Source organism: Drosophila eugracilis, unplaced genomic scaffold (genome assembly GCF_018153835.1).
Source record: "Drosophila eugracilis isolate 14026-0451.02 unplaced genomic scaffold, ASM1815383v1 contig_353, whole genome shotgun sequence".
In the NCBI taxonomy this organism is placed as follows: domain Eukaryota; kingdom Metazoa; phylum Arthropoda; class Insecta; order Diptera; family Drosophilidae; genus Drosophila; species Drosophila eugracilis.
The window spans coordinates 1,381,603-1,394,592 of NW_024573209.1; the positions used below are offsets into that span (position 1 = coordinate 1,381,603).

Sequence of the window (12,990 nt, forward strand, 5' to 3'; positions counted from 1 at the left end):
ATTAGTTTCGGTAGGAAAGAAAAACTAGAGCGATTGTCGACGCTAACTAATTGTTGTGGCAGTGCATTAAATGCAATTAAATTGGAAATACACATTTACACATGTATTTGAAACGACTTGACTTTCGCTTTTCTAACGTCATGATCGTTGAAAAAATGCTTCCTGAAATTTTGGGCTGATCGTTGAAACAGGTTTTTGTTTTTGAATTATTTTCGTATATACTGGCTAATATACGTGTGTCCAGCCCCTTATCGCAAGTTATTGGTGTTGTTATGGGTGCATCCAACAAAATCCCCCAGTTACCTCCCAAAATGACGTGTCATTTAACCGAACCGATTTGGATCTTCTGGATATCACTGCTGGTGTGTTGCCAAGGTGAATAAACCATCGGTAAACGTCATTATTGCATTAAAGGAATATCTGAGTTTATAATGGACGGAAACCAAATAGGTTGAGCAATTTTTCATACGTCCAATTGTATCCTATGAACACATTCAATATATCATTGCAGACATTTGGGAAATTTCCGTTGAATGTGCACTTTTATTTATAGAGAGAAAATCGTGTACTCCATACCCTATAGCCAAGGCCATTGCCCGAGATCAGTTATGGGTCTCAAGGGCTGTAAAATCTAATGTCCAATCGCTTTTCTTTCAACTTGACCAACATAAAAAGGTGTCAATTATCGAAAGCTAGGCGACCTAACCAACCTAAGTAACTCTCAATTTTCTCGATATCACGTTTCAGTTGCGCAATTTACACAACAATTGGCCAAAGAATTATTCAATGAATTTGCATTTAATGCATATTTGATTGCAGCTAATGAGAGAGAAACCCCACGGAAAATTGCTGGAGGAGATTATAAAGAGACCTCTGCGCATAATCATCTCGCGGCAATTACATTGAATGTGTATTCCTACATAATTGTATTACATGAGCATATCAATTAGGCAGCCAATTACCCGCAATATCTCGCCCTTCTCCGGCAGCAATTCTGGGAGAATTCAGTGATGACTGGACCAGGGAAATCCCTTTAAAGAGAGCTCGGCCATATCAAGGAATCAAATGCATTCGTTTAAATCAAAAACCACCGGGCCACAAACAGAACCAGAATCCACGAACCAGCCATATAAGATCGGAGATCGCTCGGCTCTCGAGCGGCATTGTCTTTATGTAAGCGGCATTCGGTTTCGGATTCTGAATTGTGGAAAGTCGTCGAGCTTTTATAAAAGCGGCAACAACAGCGCCCGTTCATTCAGTTCGCCAGCGGATCATTCAGAATCATTGTCAAGTGCAACCTGCAGCAACAGCAGCACCAACAGCAGCAACAGGACCAGGAACAGCACCAACATCAACATAATCTATTACAATCGCAGCGTCAGCCAAAAGTATTTTACAGTATAAACATCAGTCGAGAGCCAACAAAATGCTGGCCAGCGAGAATTTTCCCACACATCACTTCAAGGAATCTATATTTAAGCCTTACAGTACAAGTGGCGATGATTTGGCAAGCGTTAACCCATTGACAGCAGCCACATTGGTGGCTGCCACGTCGTCATCGGCTGATTCCGCCTCCGCAGTTGCATTCGAGACGGCCAGCAAAATGTTAGCCGCCAACAATAACAGTAACACGGATCCCAAGGATGATCTATCTAGTTTTGTGGCCAGCCATCCAGCGGCCGAGTTTGAGGGCTTTATACGTGCCTGCGTCGACGAGATCATAAAGCTGGCGGTCTTCCAGGGCACAAATCGCTCCTCCAAGGTCGTCGAATGGCACGAGCCAGCCGAACTGAGCAAGCTCTTCGACTTCCAGCTGAGGGACAAAGGTGAATCCCAGGATAAGCTCCGTGAGTTGCTGAGGGAAACGATTCGATTCTCGGTCAAGACTGGACATCCGTACTTCATCAACCAGTTATATTCGGGTGTGGATCCCTATGCCCTAGTGGGACAGTGGTTAACCGATGCCCTTAATCCCAGCGTGTATACGTATGAGGTGGCTCCATTGTTTACTTTGATGGAGGAGCAAGTGCTGGCCGAGATGCGGCGTATTGTAGGATTCCCCAATGGAGGCCAGGGCGATGGCATCTTCTGTCCTGGCGGTTCGATTGCCAACGGTTATGCAATCAGCTGCGCCCGCTACAGACACTCGCCTGAATCCAAGGTAAGTGCCCGATCAAAGCCAAGTGGTTTACCGCCAATCCACACGGAAGTTCGCAACATTCTGTTGAGTGATTGGCGCCACACTGCTGGCCAAATAATTAGTCATACCTGTTGTGTAAGCTACTAAAACCGAACGCTTTTAAAGATTATTTATTATGACAAATATTATAAAATTAATACTAAGTAAAATTAATTTTCATTACCACTTACGTTTTAACGAAATTTTAAGTTTAAAGCAAAAGCAATAACAAAGATAATTCCCTAAAGAACTTCTCGTGTCAAAAAAGGGGATATATAGACTATTTACTTTGAGATAATGTTCAAATCTTTGCCATAACACATCACACTATAAGATTATATCAATATTATTCATTTACTTATTTAATCTTTAGAAAAATGGACTCTTCAACGCGAAAGCCATTGATTATCTTCACCTCGGAGGATGCTCACTACTCGGTGGAGAAGCTGGCCATGTTCATGGGTTTTGGAAGCGAGCATGTCCGCAAGATAGCCACCAACGAGGTGGGCAAGATGCGGCTGAGCGACCTGGAGGATCAAGTGAAGCAGTGCCTCGAAAACAACTGGCAGCCCCTGATGGTCTCAGCCACAGCAGGAACCACAGTGCTGGGCGCTTTCGATGATCTAGCTGGAATCTCGGAGCTGTGCAAGAAATACAACATGTGGATGCACGTAGATGCGGCTTGGGGAGGCGGTGCCCTCATGTCTAAGAAGTATCGCCATCTCCTTAATGGCATCGAACGGTGAGTTTTAATCTTAAACGAGATTTTTGAAAGGGAAACTAAACATGTTTTTCACAGTGCTGATTCAGTAACTTGGAATCCACACAAGCTGCTTGCTGCTTCGCAGCAGTGTTCCACCTTCTTGACGCGTCACCAGCAGGTGCTGGCCCAATGCCATTCAACCAACGCTACCTACCTGTTCCAGAAGGACAAGTTCTATGACACATCTTTTGATACCGGTGACAAACACATTCAGTGTGGTCGACGAGCGGATGTCTTCAAGTTCTGGTTCATGTGGAAGGCCAAAGGTACGCAGGGATTGGAGGCCCATGTCGAGAAGGTCTTCCGTATGGCTGAGTTCTTCACCACCAAAGTGAGGGAGCGCCCAGGATTCGAGCTGGTCCTCGAGAACCCCGAATGCACCAACATCAGCTTCTGGTATGTACCGCCTGGTCTACGGCAGATGGAGCGCAATCGGGAGTTCTACGACAGACTGCACAAGGTGGCACCCAAGGTGAAAGAGGGTATGATCAAGAAGGGCTCCATGATGATCACTTACCAGCCGCTGCGACAGTTGCCTAACTTCTTCCGCCTGGTGTTGCAGAACTCCTGCCTGGAGGAGTCGGACATGATCTACTTCCTGGACGAAATCGAGTCGTTGGCCGAAAACTTGTAAATGGAAGCGAAAGCATGTTATGAGGTTAAGTGTTGAAAACATTCTATTTAGGCTTATGCCGATTATATCTTCTAGTGTATGGTTAATATGGATGTTTAGTATTACCTAAAAAAGAACAAAAATACATAATTATAGGTCATTTGATTTAGACTAAATTGTTTTCTTTTATTTGGCATGGGACAAAAACTAGTAATTAATCCAACAACAGAAATTAAACAACATCTTAACTATTAGATATGTTCCATGAGGTAGATATTTTGATTTCAAATTTGCTTAGTATCGACAGCCATTAATTGGTCCGAAAATATAAATTGGCTTACATCCAAATTGTCTTGTCAAATCGTTTTTAAATTAAATTTAATTTGCCTTTCAAAACGTTTTAGAGGAACTAGTTACCCTACTCAACTTAATAACCCTTAGTCACTGACTTAACAACTTAAATTACAAATAAATATGAGTACTTCAAGCTAACTCTGTTTGATCCAAGTCCACTGACTGACATCGTTACCACCGGCTTTCTCAATTGCCTCTGCTACACTCAAACTCTGACCTGGCTGAATCCCATAACCAATACGCAGTCCATGCGGATTTGATGGCGTCTTGCAGTCCATGGTGCATTCTTTGCGTAAGACAGTGTCCACTTCCACAGAAGAAAAGAAGGCCACCGACATGGGCAGATCTTTGAGTCCAATGCGAGAAACGCAAAAGGACCGCGTCATTAGGTTGGTGATGTGCATGGCCAATGCCGCCTTGGGGGACAGCTCCTCCTTGACTAAGTAACGCAATTCATCATGAAAGCTTAGACAAAAACGAACGTGCGGTCCCATGAGCCAGCGCATGCTCACCAGCATAAGATGAAGGAAGTCCACGGCGCCACTTTGTACCACCCAGTTGATGCGAGTGGGTAGGAATCGTTGCTCCTGATCTGCGCCGCCATCTGCTTCCAATGCGCGACTAAGGCGTCCACCCAAAAAAGGTGTTTGCGGCTGAGACCGAGTAGCAATCTCCTCCAGACGATTGAACATGGCGCTCTCAGTTCCACCTTGCCAGTTGGGACGATAAAATACTTCACCGAGGGTGCGATTGCGTTGAATGGCAATTCGAGAAGCCTCGTAGCTGCTGTATCTGCAGAAATTAAGGATCACTTAACATGTTTCCTTTTTTGATTTTAAGGTTTTAAAGGACTACTTACGGCCTGTCATCTAGTTCGTCGTGAAACTCCTCTCGCAGGCGATACACCCGCTTGCCTTTGGTAATGGAGAACATTTTCATAGCCTTGGCTTTAGCCTCGGAAGCACTAAAAGTGGGATTGAACTGGCGGAGCAGTGTCTCCGCAAACAATTGTCCAGCTCCATAGATCCGGGCGTAATTTATGACTTTGGCATGATCTCGAGAAATACCGACAGCCTTTGCTGTTATAGAGTGCATGTCGCTACCATTCGATTTACTCCCACTGAGAGTCATCCAGCCGAGTGGAGTGGCTCCATGTTCCCCATAGGCATAAGCATCTCCCAGCACGGAAGCAATCCATAATTCCTGCGAGTCGACATCAGCACCTACCAGCCTGTAACCCGGTGGAGCCTGCACCATGGAGCGCAGCTCAGAGCCGAGGCGATCAGGCCGCGAATTCGAAGCCGTCATCCATGTGGGCTCCATGGCTCGGCGAGTTAATGTGCCACAGGCAACTACCTGGGGACAAATGGCTCCATATGACGTCAGCTGGGCATTTTCACCAGTGAGTTCCTTAGGCAGTTGCTGCTGATCCAGCCAGACTACCATCTGACCCATGATACGATCCCGGTTGTTGCGCCAGTACGACATCATGCGAGCAATGTCGATGACGCGGGCAGCAGCCTGGCAAGATGGATCTCCACTGCTTAACACGTTTTCGGAGAACTTGTTGAGGAAATCCTTGGACAAAGGATTTCCCACTCGAAAGGAGGGTCCATTCTTATGGGGCAGTTTAAGGAAAAAGCAACAATCTTCCAGTGTCTTGTTGCACCAAACACCAGAGCCTAAAAAATGAATAAATTAGATGAAACCCACGTATATATAACTTATATTTACCTTGGTACTGAGTTTCCAAGCGTTGTTGTTTCTGAGATAACTTCTTGTAGTGCTCTCGCTTTCCTAGATGCTGCTCAACTTGACCAGGGAGCATATCTAAAGCCAGATCACTCTCTGCCTTTGAGGCACTCTGTCTTGCAAATTCGGGCACTGGACAACGATCCAAAAGTTGACCCATTGGCAGTCGTTCCACTCCTTCCGCATCGCTGCGAAAAGGAACTAGAAATCCCCACCCTTGTTCTCTCTCGTAGTGCAACGGATATCCTTCCCAGCAAAGGGAAAGTAACTTGGGGGCAATCTGCATACTCGTGCTGATCTCGCTGGCACCTGGGCACCACATCTCTTCTTCGTCTTCCAAGATTTCGTTTTTCTTTTTATTTGGTGGTTTGCGGCACAACTTGCGATACCACAGAGGATATCCGGGAAGTAATGGTCTACGAGCTGGCAATAATGCCCGTTGATCGTAAAGGTGCTGGAATTTGGCTTGCAGACGACGCTGCTCTGGGGTATTTCCACAATTCTGTCGCTCATCCTTTGGCAAAGGCTTGCGCTTTGGTGGCTGCTTTAGCTTCAGATCCTGAACGCTCCAGTCCTCGTCCCACAGCCACAGATTTTGGCGGTACTGCTCGTCTAGCAGCAAGGAGCAAGCTTCCTCAGCTCTGCGTCCCAAATGGTACTTGGCCTCGATGATAAGGTCTTCGTAGGTTAGCTGCGCCTCGCGTATGTAACGCTCCCAGTTAGAGTTTACAGGCAAATATGCGGATCCCATCTCCAACATCCCAGCCAAGGATGCAGGATGCGGGAAGCGTTCTGCGTACAAAGGATACAAAACTCGGAGCACCCTGTGGGTGGCCTCCACATCGCCGGCGCAGTAGTTCGTCAACGCCTGAAAGCTCTGGCGCACTTGCTCGAGAGTTCCCTCTACAAAAGTATTCCGAGGTTCCTTTGAGAATGACTCTCCACCACAATATAGTCGGTGTACCTCCACCAAACTATTAAGGGAGCTTTGTTCAAGCCATCCCAGATCCTCAGGAGCCGGTTCCTTCTTGGACTTAAGCATTGCACGCTGATAGCTGGTCACGCCACTAACGCACATGTGCAGCGACATGGTGTCAACGAACCGAGTGCCCGTGTCCTCGATCAAATACTGCTCCTTTAGTCGCGCTCTGTCGTAAGAGACATTGTGTCCAACCACCAGACCAGGTCCATTCCTTCCCAGGGGTATAAGTTCATCGGGAGAGTAGTGCGGTCGCTCTGAATCCGTATCCGCATCCAGGGGTTCTATTTTTGCAAGACTCAGACGGTGTTTGGTGAGCTTGGGACTTACCCAGGAATACCATCTCTTGGTGCTGACGGCTGTGGCCAGAACAGGAGTCTGTCCTTCCTTGACGCACACCTCCACATCGAAGATTAGTCCTTTCTCAAGTGGTTGATCCACAGGAATAGCCGTTCCTGCCTCAGGATCATATGCTGTCCATCCAGCAAAAAAGGCCCATCGCTTGGGTCGCTTTGGTAGTTCTTCACATTCAACAAGAGGAAGAAGTAGCTCCTCGTATGGCTGCACCTGCTCCTTGGCTATGTTGTAGAAGTGCTCTTCAATGTTGGCGCCCCTTAATGGAGGTAGTTTTAGTTGAACATCTGGAACAGGATCACAGCTTTCGATGTCTACGCCGTGCTTGCGCAACTCATCCTGGAAAAACTTGGCGGAGGTCACCTGCTGATCCGAAATGCTTCTAGGGGTTTGAGGAAATAGCTGTACGTGCAGATTACGCGAGATCATCTGCACCTTAACGAGATTCTCCGCATAATCAGGTTGCTCCTCCACATTCTCCGGCTTTTTTGGATTGTTTACCTTTGGCAAGGGTTTCATCCGGCGGTAGATCTTTAGGCTACTGCTGGCATAGCGCTCCCTGCTAACCTTGCTGGCGTAATTTCTTATCAGGTGGAGTTTCATATTTTGTTATTTGGAATAAACATCCTTTCCAACGCAATCAGAAGTCCAGCTGGCGGCTCTTCACTCCTCTGCCAGTGAATAGGGTATTTTCATGCGCTTGCGCGGCGGTCACATTAAATAAATTTTGAATTTCCGTTAGAATTCAATTTGTTACAAGCCCATAAAAAACTTTTATAATCGAAATAAAACTTTATATTTATAAAAAAATGCATAATCCTCTATCTATTTAATAAAAAGCGCACCTCCATTTGATTTTTCGAATAAAAAACATTTTATTCAGTTTGCTATAAAGGTGAAACACTTTAAAACACACACACAGACTTTCGGAACCATTATGGAAGTAGGAGGGAAAAGAACAATCTCTTCAGTTAATTTATGTAAAAAGGCTTTCGCACGGTACAAGAACAATGGGAAAAGCGATTTTGGAAAACATTTTGGCAAATACTGCGCTCCTGGCCAGGCCAACACACTCGCTAACAGACAATAACACGTAACGCTGGTCCGTTCCGGGCCGAACTAGATCTGCAGGTTGCGCATACCTCCGTTGATGCCGCCCTGCTCCACATTCCAGATGACCAGCTGCCCGTCGACGCCCGAGGTGGAAACCTTGCTGGCGCTAGCCTTGTCGCCGGCGTACAATCGTACGCTGGTAATAGCGTTCTGGTGGATAGAGTCGACCACAGTGTCCGTGTTCTCCGTTCGCATGTTGCGGTCCATTGACTGGAAGATCCTCATGGCTGTAATGCCACTGGACTCCTTCTTCTGCGACTTGTCTAGCTTGCCGCTCAGCACCAACTTTCCGTCTGCAGTCAGGCTATAAAGTAGTGGCACGCAGCTATAGCCGGCCACCACGACGGATGTGGGCGATACCCACTCGCAGGATAGGAAGGGCAAATATCCGGTGCGGCATCGGATCACCGTGTTGCCGTTTGTGGCGTCAGCGATGCTCACACAGCTGTCGTGACCCACCCAGCAGACCTTGTTGCCGTCGCTGGAAAAGCTTACGCTGTTGATCCACCCACCGCCGGAAGTTTGCGAGTTCCTGAACTCGGCCATCAACTGGCCAAGCGGCTTACGAGGACCCCACGGCGTTGGCGTTGGTGGCTCCTCGATGTCTTTGATGAAGGCCGAGAAAACTCGTACCTTGTAGTCCGTCGAGCCGGCCAACAGGAGGACGTTATTTGGGTGCCAGTCCAGCGAAGTTACCGTCGAGCGGATCGGCTTCTTGATGTGCTTAGACACCCACCAGTCGTTTTCAGACTCAAAGTAGCACACGGAGATTAGTCGGGCTCCCGAACCCACGGCGAACTTGTTCTCCGCTGGCGACCACTTAACACAGGTGGCCGCACGATTAATGCGCAGCAGCACCAACGTCGGTTTCCACTTGCCATCATCGCCCTGCGTCCAGACATAGGCATTCCTATCGGCGGCACAACTCACAATCCGATTGGTATTCTTGGCCCAATCGATGCCCATGACGCGCAGATCATGCTGGTTGAGCACGTCCGCCAGCTTCCAGTCGCTGCCCTCCCGGCTGTATATGTGAATCTCATGGTTGTTCGGCGATAAGGCAATCTCTGTGAATTTCGAGTGGGTGAGTCACAATACCGGATGAGTAATTTGGGTCACTTACGGGTACGGTCCTTGTTCCATGCGTGGCAGGTGATTGAGGCCAGCGAGGTGCCAAAGGTATAGGTCTCGGCCATCGTGGGTGGTTAAATGCGCTCGGAATGTAGAGTGTTCGTCCAACCACACACGTAGTTCTTCGGTTTGGTTCGCCGGATTTCGGATTTCGCTGGAACCAAGTGGGCGTTGTTTCCGCTGGCTGCTCTTCGCTCTCGGTTTAATCGCGGACTCTGGGCCGTCTACACGATTAAGCTGGCGTTGCTGGGATGGATTATGGGTTTCCCTGGGCAGGAAGAGCAGAACGTTGTGAAAAAACTCTTTGGAAAAGTAATGCACAAAATTAATCACCCAAAATTAGAGCTGGAACTAAAATTGATATTTTTGGTAGCATTCGACATTTTCAGATCGATGTTTTTCGATAATTTTAGTTACATTTAATACATATGGACATCACTATAAATATACCAAAATGCCAGGGCTGACTAACAAGACTGATATATACAGTTTGGCGCGCTTTTCTTGGTCATTACTTACTTTAGACCTTTCGCTTGTAAACAAACAAATTTTATTTTAACAATTTTTTAAACAAATTTTGTATTAATGTGATAATGAGCTGTAGAAATTGACTAGTGGAATAATAAAACTGTTTAATTGAACGGCAACCAACAAATGCAAAAGAAAAACCTATTGGCAATGGAGTCCATTTGCTCCTTCTTGGAGCCGCTGTTTCCTTGTCGAGAGGCAGCTATTGCCACACTTGGAGAGCTGATTGGAGACTCCAGTGAGGCTTATCCGTCGGCCATTCACCTTTTTGGACACAGTGGGACTGGTAAGACTGCTCTAACCAGAGCATTCCTCAAGGAATGTGCAAAGAGGCAGAGAGTAAGGACAGCCCATTTAAATGCCATAGAGTGCTACACCACCAAGATCATGTTGGAGATCCTGCTAGACTCCCTGGCGACGGAACAGGGGGACTCCCTGAAGGTGGATAATATGCTAGATTTCGTGGAGCAACTGCGTCGCTGGCACTTGGTTTCAGGTGACAAGCCTCAAGGCTTTCTTATCGCCGTTGACAATGCCGAACGTTTGCGAGATATGGATGCCAACGTGTTGCCTGTTCTCCTCAAGCTGCAGCAGCTCACTTGCCTCAATGTGTGCGTCATCCTCCTGTCTCAACTTCCCTTCGAAAAAGTTTTACAACAAAACCGGCCTGAGCGAAGTCATCAGTGTGCACTTGGCTCAGTACAATAAGACAGAAACGCAACGCATCCTGGGATCTGACTTTGTCCAGGTGCGCAATCAAATTCTAGAGCAGTTCGCGCAGGATAATAAGCGCCTTGGGATTTGTAAGGAATCCGTGACAGAAGAGTTCTACAACAACTACCTCAATCTCTTTCTAAGCGTGTTCTACAAGGCTTGTCGGGATGTTCCAGAGCTCCAGTTGACGGCTAGGAAATGCCTCTCCATTTACCTAGAACCCGTACTTGATGGCACTGTAGAGTCCACTGACATCTCTCGTCTGTGGCGTCATATAGCAGGCCCTTTGCGTTCCGCTCTTACCCAGATCTATATGCGAATAGAGAAACCCCCAGAGGAGACTGAAGATTTCGTCGCCATAGAGGATCAGAGTGTTCGCAAGTTGGCGCAATCGCTGGAGCTTCCCTATTATGCCAAAATATCTGCTGATTGCCGCCTTTTTAGCTAGCCACAATGCTGCCAATCAGGACAAGCGTTTATTCGTCAAGCACCATGGCAAGCAGCGCAAGCGCATGCAAACAGTCAACGCCAGAGCCAAGGTGGGAAATTCAATCTAGCTAAGATTTAATTTTAAACTTTACCAACTCATTTTCAGACCACTGAGAAAATGTCCACTACATTGGGACCCAAATCCTTTACCATCGACCGTTTGTTAGCTATTTTCTACGCCATTCTCGAGGAGAAAGTGGGCCTGACCTGCAACCTTCTATCACAGATCTCAACGTTAGTGCACCTCAAGCTGCTTAGTTTTGTCTCCGGCGAACAGAATATCATGGACGGCTCGGCTCGGCTGCAGTGCACCATTGGCCTGGAATTTGTTCTGCAGATTGGAAAGGTGGTTGGCTTCAATGTCCGCCAATATCTCTGCGACTTTATGTAGCCTGTTTGTTTTTAGTTTTTAAATATATTTAATAAATAGTCCGGTACATCGCTTATGTGTATGGCTTCCGCCAGTCTGGTGTCCCGGCTGCGCAACTGCATCAGTCCGTTCTTTAGAGTTTGCTCGTTTAAAACTAGTGTATAAGGCACACCCAGCATATCCGATTCCAGCAAGTGTTCTGTTAGCTTTGAAGCATCCTTTGTCAAAGCAAATCCACTACCCTGACACAGTCTCAGACCCGCGTGGTTGATAACATGCTTCAGATGCAGGCACAGATCTGCGAGGTCTTCCGACAACTCAGACTCGCTTTCTACACAGGCAATTCCACATTGATATGGTGACAGAACGCGGTTAAGTAACAGGGATTGCGCATCCCGGCTGTGATCACAGCCATCCAGGAGCAATGCTAAAAGAAAAATGGCTTAGCATGGCTTTTATAGTTTAATTAATCTTACTCTTACCACATGTAGACGTTTCTAGCTCAATCACAGATCTTATGACAGTCGGTTGCACAGATTCTCCTGTGCGAGCATCGGGCAGCAGGAAGTTTTTATCGTCGTCAAACTTTACCAGGCTTAGTTGCTCCACGGTCACTTCTTCCGCATCGCCGTAGCTTGAACGGATGTCGATGGCTTGATAGTTTTTGGGATTAAGATCATCTCCCAGTTCGCAGGGAACAATTCGGTAGCGAATGGGGTTCGAGGAAACTCGCATCCACCAGATCTTGCTTTCGCGCTGTATGTTATAGAAATGCTCAAGGGCACGATGTGGTTCGACTAGAAAGTCTGTGGTCAGAAGAGTGGCAGGTGACCTCACAGTGAAGAGGGGATTACTATCGGAGGACGAACAAGTGTTTTGGTGCTTGAGAAGAGTAGGACATTTGGCCTTTCTGGGATGAACTTCGAGAAGCTCCTGGAAATTTGCTCGAAATTGCTGGCTTTTTGGGAAGGAAAAACGCTGTGCGTTGGTTGTGGAACTTGAATTGCTAATGGCTCCAACGTGAGCAGCTAGGGGACGAAGACGTAGCCAGTGATGTTGCAGCAGCTTAGCATACTCCCTTCCATGGCTAATCAGTTCCAACGTTTTGCCGTCCTGTATGCGAAAGAAGCCAGCGGAAGCCAGAGACTTGAAGCATCTTTGTATGCGGCTCATTGCTCCAGAGGAATGTTGCCAGGCGGCGAGACAAAGTAGTCCTCGTCGGTCACTTTTGCGTTCCGGAGCACCTCCGTCCGGCAGTCGCCCTCGGTCACCTGGTCGTTGCGTAACTGGAGCTGCTGATCCTCCAGCACAGTGTACAGTGGGCGCACGTGCTCCGTGTCGATGTGGGCTATCTTGTCCGCGAACTGGATGCTACTCTTGAGCGTGTCAAGTGCCCGCTCGCTATCTAGATCTACCAGAGACAATCGCTCCAGTAACTGGATGGTTTTCGTATCGATCTCAATTTCGGAACAGCTGGTGTCGGGAAACTTAGTTTCCACCGGCGTCTGCGGCACCTTGCTGGGATGCGTCAGCTGTTTAAAGTCCAATTTAATGGCCTTTTCATTCGCATTAGTTGCAATTTTGCAATAAAAACGTTTGCCCAACACGCGCAACATTCTATTAAGCAACTAACTAGAGATGAAACTAAAGT

The 12,990-nt window shown here is 47.2% G+C and overlaps 6 protein-coding genes across 7 annotated transcripts; 2 read left to right on the forward strand and 4 right to left on the reverse strand.

Moving 5' to 3' along the window:
- The first annotated feature begins 1,250 nt into the window (after positions 1 to 1,250).
- LOC108105854 (cysteine sulfinic acid decarboxylase) lies at positions 1,251 to 3,731 on the forward strand. Its single transcript, XM_017212626.2, is given in 4 exon segments — positions 1,251 to 2,161; positions 2,553 to 2,573; positions 2,575 to 2,921; positions 2,979 to 3,731. Coding segments are annotated over 4 exon segments (1,701 nt in total). The 5' UTR covers positions 1,251 to 1,426; the 3' UTR covers positions 3,577 to 3,731.
- On the reverse strand, positions 3,716 to 7,654 carry LOC108105853 (DNA polymerase subunit gamma-1, mitochondrial). 2 transcript variants are annotated; one of them, XM_017212625.2, is made up of 4 exons: positions 5,644 to 7,654; positions 4,769 to 5,591; positions 4,422 to 4,701; positions 4,209 to 4,348 (listed from the first exon to the last, which is right to left on the reverse strand). In XM_017212625.2, exons 1-4 carry the CDS (start codon positions 7,595 to 7,597, stop codon positions 4,295 to 4,297), a joined length of 3,111 nt encoding a protein of 1,036 aa, XP_017068114.2. In that variant the 5' UTR covers positions 7,598 to 7,654; the 3' UTR covers positions 4,209 to 4,294. The 2 variants fall into 2 exon arrangements, with proteins under 2 accessions (XP_017068113.2, XP_017068114.2); XM_017212624.2 differs by having other exon boundaries at positions 3,716 to 4,701.
- A 190-nt stretch (positions 7,655 to 7,844) lies between these two features.
- LOC108105887 (actin-related protein 2/3 complex subunit 1A-B) lies at positions 7,845 to 9,584 on the reverse strand. Its single transcript, XM_017212670.2, has 2 exons — positions 9,231 to 9,584; positions 7,845 to 9,174 (listed from the first exon to the last, which is right to left on the reverse strand). Exons 1-2 carry the CDS (start codon positions 9,301 to 9,303, stop codon positions 8,114 to 8,116), a joined length of 1,134 nt encoding a protein of 377 aa, XP_017068159.2. The 5' UTR covers positions 9,304 to 9,584; the 3' UTR covers positions 7,845 to 8,113.
- Positions 9,585 to 9,718: 134 nt separating this feature from the next.
- LOC108105877 (origin recognition complex subunit 5) lies at positions 9,719 to 11,460 on the forward strand. The gene is given in 4 exon segments (XM_017212653.2): positions 9,719 to 10,411; positions 10,413 to 10,895; positions 10,897 to 11,019; positions 11,076 to 11,460. Coding segments are annotated over 4 exon segments (1,410 nt in total). The 5' UTR covers positions 9,719 to 9,892; the 3' UTR covers positions 11,361 to 11,460.
- LOC108105878 (DNA polymerase subunit gamma-2, mitochondrial) lies at positions 11,365 to 12,512 on the reverse strand. The gene is made up of 2 exons (XM_017212654.2): positions 11,822 to 12,512; positions 11,365 to 11,766 (listed from the first exon to the last, which is right to left on the reverse strand). The coding sequence occupies exons 1-2, from the start codon at positions 12,510 to 12,512 to the stop codon at positions 11,372 to 11,374; spliced, it is 1,086 nt and encodes a 361-aa protein (XP_017068143.2). The 3' UTR covers positions 11,365 to 11,371.
- Positions 12,509 to 12,959, reverse strand: LOC108105879 (glutamyl-tRNA(Gln) amidotransferase subunit C, mitochondrial). The gene has a single exon (XM_017212655.2). It carries the CDS (start codon positions 12,953 to 12,955, stop codon positions 12,509 to 12,511), a length of 447 nt encoding a protein of 148 aa, XP_017068144.2. The 5' UTR covers positions 12,956 to 12,959.
- Between the last annotated feature and the right edge of the window lie 31 nt (positions 12,960 to 12,990).

Excerpts from the sequence above, each read along its gene's own strand:
- LOC108105878 (XM_017212654.2), bottom strand. The coding sequence starts at position 12,512 with ATGAGCCGCATACAAAGATGCTTCAAGTCTCTGGCTTCCGCTGGCTTC. Across the intron at positions 11,767-11,821 it reads GCTAGAAACGTCTACATGTG|CATTGCTCCTGGATGGCTGT; the intron begins GTAAGAGTAAGA and ends TTTTTCTTTTAG.
- LOC108105887 (XM_017212670.2), bottom strand. The coding sequence starts at position 9,303 with ATGGCCGAGACCTATACCTTTGGCACCTCGCTGGCCTCAATCACCTGC. Across the intron at positions 9,175-9,230 it reads ATGGAACAAGGACCGTACCC|AGATTGCCTTATCGCCGAAC; the intron begins GTAAGTGACCCA and ends CGAAATTCACAG.
- LOC108105879 (XM_017212655.2), bottom strand. The coding sequence starts at position 12,955 with ATGTTGCGCGTGTTGGGCAAACGTTTTTATTGCAAAATTGCAACTAAT.
- LOC108105853 (XM_017212624.2), bottom strand. The coding sequence starts at position 7,597 with ATGAAACTCCACCTGATAAGAAATTACGCCAGCAAGGTTAGCAGGGAG. Across the intron at positions 5,592-5,643 it reads CTTGGAAACTCAGTACCAAG|GCTCTGGTGTTTGGTGCAAC; the intron begins GTAAATATAAGT and ends TTCATTTTTTAG. Across the intron at positions 4,702-4,768 it reads GACGAACTAGATGACAGGCC|ATACAGCAGCTACGAGGCTT; the intron begins GTAAGTAGTCCT and ends TAATTTCTGCAG.